Below are 12,845 nucleotides of genomic sequence, written 5' to 3'. Positions count from 1 at the left end.
GATTTTGAAATCTTGAATTTTACTCATAAAAATAATTTTATTTGTGTTTTTTAGATTATTTATGTCTTTTAGATACCCCCATCTAATTTTATGATGCAAAATCCTAGTATTCTTTATTTTACAACTCTTCATATTAAAATTTAGGACTAATAATCAAAGTTGGGTACTTAAATCCTCACTTGGGATGACCTTACAATATTTACAATCTCAACAACCACTTCTTCTCATAAAAAAATAATTAAGTTGTCATTTATTATATCAATTCTTCTAAGTAATAAGATGATCATCTCTTTTCTTGGATAAAATATTAGTAATAACAAAGTCATACGCTAGAACAAAATCTAATATGGTTCTACCTTCTTCATTAATCACTCCAAAATCGTAGTCATAATGAATATTTCTGAAATCTTCTACCACTCTACCGACATGTCCATCTAAATCTCCTCTAATAAAAATACTTTCTTCAAAAGGTATTATTTGTATTAGGTCTTCTAATTCATTCCATAATTTATCTTTAGAGCCTATATCTAGCATAAACACTTATAATATTAAAAATCTTAATATCAACAATAATCTTAAGGGCTATAATTCTCTCTCCAACACTATTAATTTTTACAACAATATCTTTAAACTCATATCTATAATTACACCTACACCATTGCTAGTGTGACTCTTACCAGAATATCAAAATTTAAAACCTAAGTTATTAATCTCCTTAGCCTTTTCTTCAACCCATTTAGTTTTTTGAATACATAAGATATTTATCTTTCTATGAATCATAATATCAACTAATTCAATTAATTTACCATTGAGAGTACATATATTCTTATCCTAATATTAGTTTCATAGACTAATTTCTTTACCCGCATCTGTCTGTAATGTGGGACCCTTATTTATTTGACACTACACCCGGGTACCGATGTAGCGCCCCTAGCACACTTCACTGTATTGAAGTCATATAGCACATCGCTTCCAGGGACACCCTAGCACTTACATAATGATCAAAATGATTGATGTAATGATTTTTTTTCGACAAGTTTTGCGCTGGTTGTCGACTACCTAACGCAACCCTCCATTTTTCACACTTGGGACCGGCAATAACCGTGTTACTAAAAAATGATAATAATAAAAAATATCAAAGGAAAAAATCTACCTGCAGAATGTTTGGCCCTTCTCTGCTGAACTGGGAACAAACCATAGTTTACGTAAAACAGGAGACTCAAACTGTACAAAGAATCCATCAGCATTCCCATGCTTCCATTTTCTTGAACCCTGACCTTTCCATACCTGCAAGGGAACAAAATATCCTCATGAATTAAATCTTACATAACAGTTTCAAGGTAAAGATGTCGAGCGTTTTAAGAGAGATAAAATTAGATCAATGAATATATAGGGAAAAACCAGAAACCTAAGAATATTATATGCTTACTTACATATGCACCTGAAGGATTCTTAAATCGCAAAAACATTAGAAGTAAATTGGCAAAATATTCCTCTGACTATTTACATGGGATCATTTTAGTCCCAAGTTTATACAAATACTACATTACACGAGTTGTTTTAATGGGGGCGAAAATAATCCTCATTGAGGACTATTTCAACCCATATTAAGAAAATCTGGAGAATAAATTGACACTTTTATAAATTCACAAACTAAAATGAACCCCCTCTAAATACTCAAACTGTACAAAGAAATTTTGACACTTTTCTCAAACAATTACTATGACAAAAAGTCAGGAGAAATTTTGACACTTTTCTCAAACAATTACTATGAGAATGAAAATTATTATTAAGAACAAACCTGTGGATATGCTATGATGCTCTTGGGCGCTACCAAGCAAGCAGCCTTCGAAAATGACTCCTCAGCATACTGCCTCAAAAAAGAAAAGCAGTCGCTATGTGTGTGAGGTGACTCGAATGCCTGCAAAAATATATATAGAGAGAGAAAATATATGATGATGTCGTCTCCCAAACAAGGCATTGAGATGGAAAAAAATTTACATACCTAACACAATTCTTATGTATTTATGTATCTCATGCCTGAACTTCTTATTTATGTTTATAGCGCTTTGATTCTTTAAGCCTATCAATGAAAAGATGTATTTCAGTTTTAAAATTTAATAATAGTGCTATGTTTTATGTGATATTAAATATTTTATTATGTCTGTAAACATAAAAGTTTAGACGTGAGATACATCAATGCATAAGAATTGTGTGCTACATATGTAAATGCCCCTTCTTTTAATGATCTCAGTTGAAAGAAGCAATAGCAAACTCTATATAAAGAAGAAGAAAAAAATACATCAATGGGTAGCTCAAATACCTTATCAATATTGACCATAGGGGCATATTTATCAACCGGCGTCTTCTCTTTCTCAAGAAGAAAATATACTTTCGGATCTACCTTACCTGTCTCATGCCAAACTTTTATAGCAGATTCCATTAAATTGACAAAAAAAGAAAATGCCTCATCATTTCCTGTGCCGCCAAACTTCGCATCCTACAAAATGCACAGAATCAGCTTTAACTTAAATTTCTAATTTATACTACTCTATAAATATACCTAATTGCATCCAAACATTATCAAAAATGGTCGTGTAAACAATGAGAACAGTTTTTCAGTATATCCTAAGATGTATTCTACTATTTGTAAAAGAGAAAACTTTAAAAGCAAAATAATGCCATCTATATTGTAGAAGTCCAGAGTATTTAATAATTCAAAATTTATTAATGATCACTTTGAGTGTGATGGAAACAAGAATGCTAAGATAGATGTATGACAAAACTTAAAAAGGATGAATGAAAAGATAATTCTATTAGAGGGACAGCCACATTATCGTAGACAAAGTAACAGGAAATAAGTCTAGGTGATTTGTTCAAGCATATAGAAGGATAGAAGGCATAACATTAAAATGAGTTGATAAAAATTATGTTAAAAAATTAAGGATGAAGAAAAGGCAGATCTATCATAACTTATAGTAGTGTCAAATCGGATTCAAAGATTAGATTCGGGCCTAACTCAAAATTAACTCGACCCAAAACTGTTTGCGACCCAAACTTAGCCTGACTATTAAACGGGCAGAAAACCCAGCTTGAATAAGACCCGCCTTCAACCCAAACTCATATAACAAGTTTAACATAAGACATAACAACTATTCTAGACAAAACCAGGTCAAATTCGGGTCAATCTTGAATTAATCTCGAGTTGGTGGGTCAATTTCTGGTCAATTTTGGGTTGGTAAGTCAACCTGAATCCAACTCAAAATATTAAATTGGTTAGGATTCCTGACCTGAATCAACCCAAAAATTATTTGGTTCAACCTGAACCCAAAGTTTTCGAGTCGAGTTCAACTTAAATTGGCGTGTCAGGTCAACTTTTGACTCCCCTAATAACTTATATTAGATTGTAAAGCACAAAATAGGTTTATAAACTTGTGCAACACTCAACACGGGCAAATGGAGCATTACAATTCATAAAGCTGACCCCAAATAGTTAGGATAAATTAACAACGATGGTGATGATAGAGATAAAAAGAGGACTTTAATCACATACAAACTTAGGAGTTCCAAACCGTACACATATAGAGAAATGGTTGAAGTTTAAAAAAAAAATAAAAAAATAAAACTTATATAAGAATTTCAAAAAGATTTGAAGCACTTTGAGCACTCTACATATCCCCAGCTCACCAGTTCAGATTTAAAGGGCTCAAAATACTTTCTCATGTCAACATTAGACCTGATGTTCTCTAGTTCTTGAGTCCTTTTCTTGTCCTTTGCTAATTGAGTGAGCTTCTTAATCTTTTTAGAAACTTCTAAGCTCTGTTTATTGTACAACAAAGCTTCTCGGAATGCAGCAACAGCCTATACAAAACAAATAACGAAAATCAACTTTAAGGATATTCTATCAATTTAAAAAGCGAAAGCAAATTAAAAAAAAAATGGTTTTAAGTTAAAATAAATCTCCATAAGAGCCAGACCTTGCATTCATTTTGTAGATAAGGCCACTGGTACAAATTTCCTCTTTCAGAAGGGAAATTTGCATACATAACACACAATTCTTATGTATTTACATTTCTCACGCCAAAACTTTCGTATTTACATATATTGCATTTTGGTGCTTTAAGCCTGTGCATGAAAAAGATGTATTTCACTTGTAAGAAATCATAATAGTGTTATTTTTGATGTGATATTAAAGATTTATGTGCTATGTGTGTAAATATAGAATAAATATAGAAGTTTAGGTGTGAGTGTGAGATATGTAAATAAATAATAATCATGTGCAATGTATGTAAATGCCCCATTCCAGAAATGGGTGGGGGTAAACAAAAAGAAGCATTTCATTCAAAATTTTATGCTTGAAAGATAAAAAAGTTTTAGATTAATAAAATTACAGTGCATGAAAAATAGGACAATGAAACTAATCCAGTTAACAAAGATTTGTGTACCAATGAATTTTAATCACGAGCTAGCTATAATGATATTGATCTCCATAAGCTTAAACAATCATTATACTTCTCATTGTAGACTTACATCGTCATAGCGCTCCATAGCTTCGAGAACACACCCTTTTCTGAAATAACCCTAAAATCACACCAAATATATCAGTCAAATATGCAAGAATGCACTCGTACAAGTAACATGTACATAAATAACACTTAATTCCTATGTATTTACATATCTAACACCTAAACTTTAATTTTTAAATACATGCCGCCTTACCTATGCATAAAAATGTGCATTTCACTTTTAAAATTTAAAATAGTGTTGCTTTTTATGTGATATGAAAATTTTGGGTGGTATAGATGTAAAAAGTAAAGCTTAGGAGTTAGATATGTAAATACATAGGAATTGGGTGATAAGCATGTAAAAGCCCCTAAAATAAATGGATCAGGAAGAGAAAAAAATAACTTGGTTTCCAAACCTTATCCCACTGAGGGTTGAGAGTAATTGCAGTATTTGCATCTGCAAGTGCTTTGTTGAGCTTCACCAATTGAAGGAATGCTGCAGCCCGATTGCTGCCAAAAATGACAGGGAAGATAACAATAATTAAAAATACAAATCTCTAAAAGAAAGTAATCTTTTCTCACTTAAGAAGCTGTTTAACCGGGTGAAATTTTGGTAAAAGCAAAGTTTTTAAATGCAAAGCAGCTTTTTAGCGTTTTTTTATGAAGTTAATGAAGTAAAGGTACCATGCTTCGAAGGGCATTTTCTTAGAAAACATACACTAAGAGGCTGATACGAACCAACGTAGAAATCCAAGCAGATTTTCATAGAAATTAGGGCAAACAGAAATTGTAATAATCCAAACAACTCACACAAATACAAAAGATAAACACCTACAGTTCGAGAGGTAGGCGATCTCTCCCACTTCCTACAATTCAAGAGGTAGGAAATCTCACCCAAACCCTATACCTAAGACTCACAATCCAATCTCATTGTGTATCCCTAACCCCAGACATAACAAGCTTGTTTATACCCAATAATAACAATAATAATAATAATAAAAGACTAAACTTCCCTTAGGCTTACAAAAGAAAAATTTGCTCTTAAGCTAGGAGCCTTCGTAACAATACTCCCTCCTCAAAATACACTTTATCCTCAAGGGGGGGGGGGGGGGGGGGGAATGAGACTGCTACTTGATCAAGTTGGGTGGCATCCACCTAATGTCATAATAAGGCAATCCTTTCCATTTAATCAGAAATTCATAGTGACCAAGAAAAATTCAAAATGTAGACTTGTGCACATCCTTCAGCCGCATCTGAATCGGGATGGTGGTTTAATTTTCGGTCAATCTTAGAGAATATAGCAGCCCCAAATAGCTTCATCACGTAGCTTATCGATCAACATAATCTCTGTCAACTTAGTATCAGGTGTCTCTTCCATCTATGTCAACTTTGATCCTAGTTGCTTTTGTTTGTTAAAGCCGTCAGAATGTCGTATTATTTCTTCTAAGTGCTGCCGCTCGAGTTAGCTCATAATTTTTTCACTTGATACCACAGCTCCCGATCCGCTTAAAGTGGCGATGTTGTCCTGATGTCGCGTGAATCCTTCTGGCTGCTGCTGTTGGAGTCTGTTCCCGCATCGCTTGACCCCGCAGTGGATGGAGCCGGTTTTGTGTCAAACACTATTATCTTCTTCATCATTTCTTTCATACCTTTTGCATAATCTCTTCCTCACGTTTTGGCCCACCCACTTTCATCATAAATCTCTGATCCACCACCAATTGAAACCCTAAGAGGGGGTTCGTGATGGTGGATATCCTCGTGTTCCTCACGATCGATCTATTTTCCTTTTGACTTAGCCAATGAATCTTCGGTCAACCCTTGAGTAGAATTTGCAAATTAAACCGTCGACAGAGTTTTGGATTGCATCTCAATAAACTTCTTTATCATCTCTCGAATTTCCTCATGTTCTTGAATCGATCCTCCACTCGGTTCCCTATGGAAGAAAATCTATCATCTATAGCAGCGAACATTTCTTCCATCCGAGATCTGAATTGACCAATCTTTTTCCTCTATTTTCTTCTATAAATTATCTATTTTCTTAGTTGTCATTATTCCTTTTTTTTTTGTCACCAAAAGACGAAAACACCTGCACATAGTTACAAGAATTGGGACTGTACCATACGAGGCACGCCACAGTCCTACTGGTCAGCTTGTAGCAAGATCAAGCTACAACTGAAATGTAAGTCACGACCTCGTCAGTTCCCCAGCAGGCTAAACTCCAGCAAATCGAGCCGCAATTAAGGCTAGCAGGTCTCTGTTTGTCGTGATCCCCAACGCTCCCCGTTCACGCAATCTTAGAGCACAGTACACTGTGATCCTGTCCATGCTTCTTAGCTGCCTCTTTTGAAAGTTGGGAGCTTTGGCCTCCGTTCCCCGCAATATCGCGCGGCTTCTCAGCGACTCTAATTGTGAATATATTGTGATATATCGCCACGCTTCCGCTGTGGTCCCGTAATCGCGATCAATGTGAGTCGTGATCACTTTTGAGTCATCTCTTTCATAGCAAATCATGCCCCTTTGCGATCCCTTCGTCTCCTTCCTAACAAGCTCTAAGCACAATTGTATCACAATATTCTATGACGAAGGATTTTTGGATCTTAGTAAGTTGCGGTCCTTAGTATTGAAGCGTTCCCATTGCGTTGTGACCCAGTGGTGGCCTCTTTGCTAGCGATTGTATCGCAGGGTTCAGTCACGAAGGTATTCAGTCAACACTTCTATGCTATTTCTCACGTCGACGACTGTTTCAAACGTCTGCAACAATTCAGTGGCGACCTACCAAAAACCGTGCTCTGATACCAACTTGATACAATTCGACGCTGAAATCAACACAAATTTTCATAGAAATTAGGGCAAACAAAAATTCTTATTGCAATAATCCAAACAACTCACACAAATACAAAAGATAAGCATCTACAGTTCGAGAGGTAGGCGATCTCTCTCACTTCTTACAATTCGAGAGGTTGGAAATCTCTCCCAAAATCTAGACCTAAGACTCACAATCCAATCTCATGACCTAACTCTAGATATAACAAGCTTATTTATACCCAATAATAATAATAATAATAATAAACTAATTTTTCCTTAGGCTTACAAAAGACAAATTTGCCCTTAGGCTAGAAGCCCTCGTAACGGAGACCTCATTTTGAATACCTTATGTAAATACAAATGATGTTGAAACATTTTAAGTTTGGGGCATTTACTTACATAGCACACAATTCTAATGTATTTACATGTTATATACCTAACATATAGGACTCAAATATTTAATATCACATAACAAACAACACTATTATCATTTTTTAAACTGAAATACACATTTCATGCATAGGTTTAAAGCACCAAAAGTCATATGTACGTAAATATGAATGTTTAGAATCCTCTGTATCATTAGTATTCAAAGAATATTTGTTTTACTTTTAATGTGTCAAAACACAATCAGTATATTATAACCATAAGCTGTGCTTTGACTCCATACCTGAATTCTTCTACGATTTCAAAAGCTTTAATTTTTCAGCAAATACTATCCTTCAATTGAACAAATTCCAAAGAAAAAAGAAATCCAACTTCAAACAAAGAGAATTTGTTCTGAAATTCAAAGTGTATTACAGGCTCAAAACAGTTGCAGAGCTATCACTGTAAAGAGCCTTTCACTTTCCAGACTTTATTCATCAATTAGCGTAGCTTTTTTTCCTCTAAACTTTTAAGAGTATGATTAAAAAATCAGGAAGAGAAAAAGAATAAACCTAAATAAAGTTGGGTTTGAGGGATCAAGTTTGATGGCCTGCGTGTAGAGTGCGGCGGCCTTGAGGTAGTTCCCGGCTTTGAAAAACTCATTGCCCTGATCCTTGAGCGAAACCCCGACTCCACCGCCGGAAGCAGCGGCGCGGCCCGTCGTCTCCTCCATGATTTTGTTCTACGAAGTTTTCCCCGATAAAACCTCCCTCTGTCGGGTTAGGGTTCCGACGTCGATTTACTTCAAAAGGCCGATAGAGCCATAGGTGATAAGCAACATTTTGTTGATATATCATTGTGCTTATATTGTTAGCATTTAAAAAAATATTTTAAAATAATAATTCATAAATGTAAAAATTAATATTTTAACAAAGTTGGGGGTCACATATATAACTATAAGACATACAATTTGATAAATTTCAAAATTATAAATTTCAAAAAAAAAAACTGAGGCATTGCTTGTACATATTACTTTTGAGTTGTACCTTAAAAAAAAATTTGAGGCATTGCTTGTACATATTACTTTTGAGTTGTACATATTACTTTTGAGCATGAATAAATAATAGTATATTTATAATTATAGGAGTTATGATCAATCCTCAATAAAAATCTTAAAATTAATCCATAAGAATCTTAAAGCATGTGCAGTTTCAACAAACAAAAAATCAAATCTCTTTGATGAACCTAACATCAAAGAAATTCCACGTCTTAATAATGCAACCATGGTTGTCATTTTTTTTTCTTAAAGAGTGTTGATTTGGTCATTTTTTCCGTCGTTGTTGAATGAAGTGTTCATAAGTAAAGTCTATCATTAGGTTTCTTTTTTAACCCGACTTCTTCTATTTCTTCAATTACAATAATTTCTTACACGTTTTTATAGCTTTTAAGTGAGGTCAACAACATATCACGTAATGAAGAGATGGTCAAAAACATACTTTATTGCTCAAAAAATAAGATTACAAAGTGTGTGCACTTTGAGAAAATAATATCCTCATAAAGTACAATGAGTACATGAAAAATAGGCTAAGAAAAATATCTCTTCAAACATCGCCCTTTGATAGAACTGATTGGATGAGATCCGTTTGCATCCATCAACAATGAAGGTAGCTCGCTTTCGGAGGAAAGGCTACTGAACCCTGAGGGTTGATGTGTGAGGCGTAAAAAAAGATGGGTGAAACCCCATGCAAAAGGTAAGTCAACTTCTAAGGAAGGATTGTCATACTTGAGGGTCGACGTCCGAGGCGTAAGAGAGATTGGCAAAAACCCATGAGAGGCAAGTCATTCTTGCGAAAGAAGAGCCGCCGCATTTAGGGTAACACGGTATGGGCAACAACTCATAAGAAGATAAGTCATTCTTTCGAAGGAAAGGGTTGTCAGACCTTGCAGTCAACACATTTAGCGCAAAACAAATGAGTTAATGTATGTTGTACCGTATGCTCACTAAGCTTCTCAGATTCTCTTATGTCATTCATTTTTTTTATTGGCATACAGATTTTTTTACAAGGCTTCCCATAATCTCTATTTTTTTATCCTCGATCGAGCCATTATCATAAATTATTTGGCGTGACATATCAAATTGATCTTATATGAGGAGCTCTCACGTAGGCGTCCTAGACTCATGACTAGATACCTCATGCAGAATATAAGATTTGTAAAATTCAAGTCCATGTAGAATTTTCCTTGAATACTATTTTCCCTAGCTCCTTTCCTTTTAATTCTTTTCACACTTAGTCTAAGTATGCCTCATTATTCTTATGCGGGCATTAAGAAAATATTTCATTTTAGAGATGACTTTAAATCAATTATTAATTTATTAATTATTCTAATGTCACATAATAATTCTTCGAACATAATATCCTAAAGATCTTATCAGGAGAATTTTGAAATCAGAATGTTATTTATATTGAGATTTCTGATTTTTCACTCACCTCAAGCTTCTTCTCAGGGATGTTGGTCAGTTATTTTTAGTTATGAAGCCTTTCACACTTTTTGCTTTATTGAAAAGATTCTTTTTATTATAAAGCTTTTTTTTTTACTTATGAATTATCCTAAATTGAGATTCTTAAGCTCATAGTATTCATATTGATGCATTCAACACATTTGTCTATATAAGAGGCTTCCCTGGTATGGCCGTATGGGAGCCCTCAATACGAGAGGGTTCAATAAGTATTATTTCATATCATCAAAAGTCTTCTAGCACTTTCAATCCAAGTAAAAATGACGCCGCCATCACAACCAATAAACCAATAGCAATTAAAACATAATCACAACCACCAACACAAATTTATCATCAGTGGTCGCAAAGCAACAATACCAACCAATCAAACATAGTGGTTGCAAACCATCAATAACAACCACCCCCTCAGAAAACCTTCACATGTCACACAATAAAAGAAATACACTTTCTATATGAATTCCACAGACCCTTGTATGCCACCTTCCCTTGTCTAACCCTGTGGTCACCAACCCAAGATGAACTAAAAATGCAAGGCCTATAAAAAGAAATGCACTTCATATATGAACTAGAAAGCACAAAAAAAAATATCCAAAACAAAATAGATCTAAAAAATTCTAAATTTCATAGAAAAATGATATTCCTCTCTCTACATTCATTTTCTCCATTGAACGCCACAAACCGCAAACAGCCAGCCAGAAACTACAACGAAAAAAAAAACAACAAAGGGCAAAGAGCCAAAACCGCAAATAACTAGTAACTTTCAAATTTCACAATAAAATTTATATGTAATATGGTGATTTTCCCCTCTTAGATTATTAATTTCTTAATTGAACAAAGTCCTAAATAATAAAAAAAAAACCAGGCCACACACTACAACCACAAACTAAAAATTTCTTAGAAAATAAGATTGCATTGGAGCATTCATAGAAACCATTTCTTTATAGAGCAAAGCCACAAACCTAAAAAATCAAGCTACACACGACAACCATAAACCACAAATAGAAAATTTAAAAAAGAGCAAAGATAGAGGTAAGAATATACCAGAGGATAATAGCGAAAAAGGGAACAAGTAATTCTCGGCGGTTCTCTCATGATGAGAGAGGAGAGGGAATCACTAGGGCAAAGACGTGAGAGAGGAGAAAGGGGAGTGGGGTAGAGAGAACGAACTGTTATGACATAGGAGATACCTGAATGTGAGGAGGGCAACACAGGTAATAGGTTTGTTGACCTCATTTTTATGAGGTATTCTTTTCTCTCTCTTTAGTGCATGGGATCTAGCCTTAAGATTTTCCCATTTGACTCTCCTAGAGAAGTAGACTAGGACCCACACTATTTTGAAATTTGAGCCATTCTTTAGTCATTTTAGTTTTTATATGGGTGGTTTCGAATCCTCAATTTTTAGTTGAGTCGATTAAAACCAACATATTGAGACTCAAGTTGAGTTCCTATAGGGATTGAAAAAGGCATAAGGAAATCTTTCGACGCGTGCGATGAGCGACCGCTGCCGAGAGTGGTATGTTTGACTTTGGTTGTTGCTTAAGCATGAACTGTTCAATATTTTGTTTGTTGAACGACTTTGGTCGGATCAAAATATTTCATTCGTTGTGTCACGCTTGAATCAAAATTAATTTGACACGATCGTTGATGAACTTGTTCGAACGACCCCATATGAAGTAACAAACATTACAAGTGAGTCTGAAATGTCAGTTCTAAAAGACACTCGTGTTGCTATGATTTCGTGCACGAGCAAATAACACACATATCAATATTTTAAAATAATAAATATTATAAAACAATATTAAAAATAAGAAATCCTTTATAAAACGCACGCTTTCCCCCCAAAACTCCCTCACCTCATTCGGTGGAGAAAATTTGCATACGTAAGACCTACGAAGCGCTGCGTGCGTCAGGGAGGTTATTCAAAGTGTATTGGGGGGTTATATCTGTGTTATACTCCCTGTAACCTACATGTACATTCTAGCAAGTTTTGTGTTTCTGTTTTCATATATTTGTAAGTTTCAAGTATATTATATGAATGTTACAGGGAGTATAATGTGGATTAACCCCACAATACCTCTCAATAACCTCTAACTCTCTGTTTGGGGCAGCTACAACTTCTCAGCTTTTTCAGCTGTAGCTATGCTGCTCCACAAAGCTGCTGCGTGGAAGTTAGCTGCCTGTTTGTTGCAGCTGTTAGAAAACAGTTGTAGAACAACTGTTTATGAAAAAATGACCATTCTGCCCCTATTTAAAAGTATAAACTCACTTAACAGTAAATATCAAAAGTACTAAAAAAAACTAATAAAATAAAAAGTTAATAATGTATAGTTTTAAGTAATTTTATTTTAATTATAATAATATCGACTATGTTGTTTAAAATAAAAAAAGTATATCATTTTATTTTATGTAAATTGCTTAAACTTCATATTTTAAGTTATAATATATTTTTTTTAAATAATATTTCGTTTACTTTAATTTATTTTTTAGTAAATTAAATAGCTAATTATTTCTCTCATATTTTTATATCATATTACAAAATATATACATAACAAATCATTAAATAACATTAACATTACATTCTAAGTAAAATAATTTTATTAAAATTACATCAACCTTACCGTGCTCGGTTCACATATCCGCATGCGACACTC

At 34.1% G+C, this 12,845-nt stretch overlaps 1 protein-coding gene across 1 annotated transcript in view; it reads right to left on the bottom strand.

The window, feature by feature from the left end:
• Positions 1-8,494, bottom strand: part of LOC110018365 (stress-induced-phosphoprotein 1) — an 11,460-nt gene extending 2,966 nt beyond the window's left edge. The window contains exons 1-7 of the mRNA XM_020715694.1: positions 8,249-8,494; positions 4,922-5,015; positions 4,531-4,581; positions 3,688-3,861; positions 2,324-2,500; positions 1,802-1,921; positions 1,154-1,287 (exon numbers count right to left, since the gene is read on the bottom strand). Coding sequence (XP_020571353.1) covers positions 1,154-1,287; positions 1,802-1,921; positions 2,324-2,500; positions 3,688-3,861; positions 4,531-4,581; positions 4,922-5,015; positions 8,249-8,409 — 911 coding nt within the window. The 5' untranslated portion in view covers positions 8,410-8,494. The remainder of the gene's footprint in view (positions 1-1,153; positions 1,288-1,801; positions 1,922-2,323; positions 2,501-3,687; positions 3,862-4,530; positions 4,582-4,921; positions 5,016-8,248) is intronic.
• Positions 8,495-12,845: the final 4,351 nt, after the last annotated feature.

The sequence above is a fragment of the Phalaenopsis equestris genome, unplaced genomic scaffold, assembly GCF_001263595.1.
Source record: "Phalaenopsis equestris unplaced genomic scaffold, ASM126359v1 Scaffold000001, whole genome shotgun sequence".
Lineage (NCBI taxonomy): Eukaryota > Viridiplantae > Streptophyta > Magnoliopsida > Asparagales > Orchidaceae > Phalaenopsis > Phalaenopsis equestris.
Note: the sequence above shows the minus strand (reverse complement) of the source record. Positions and strands in the feature narration are given on the sequence as shown.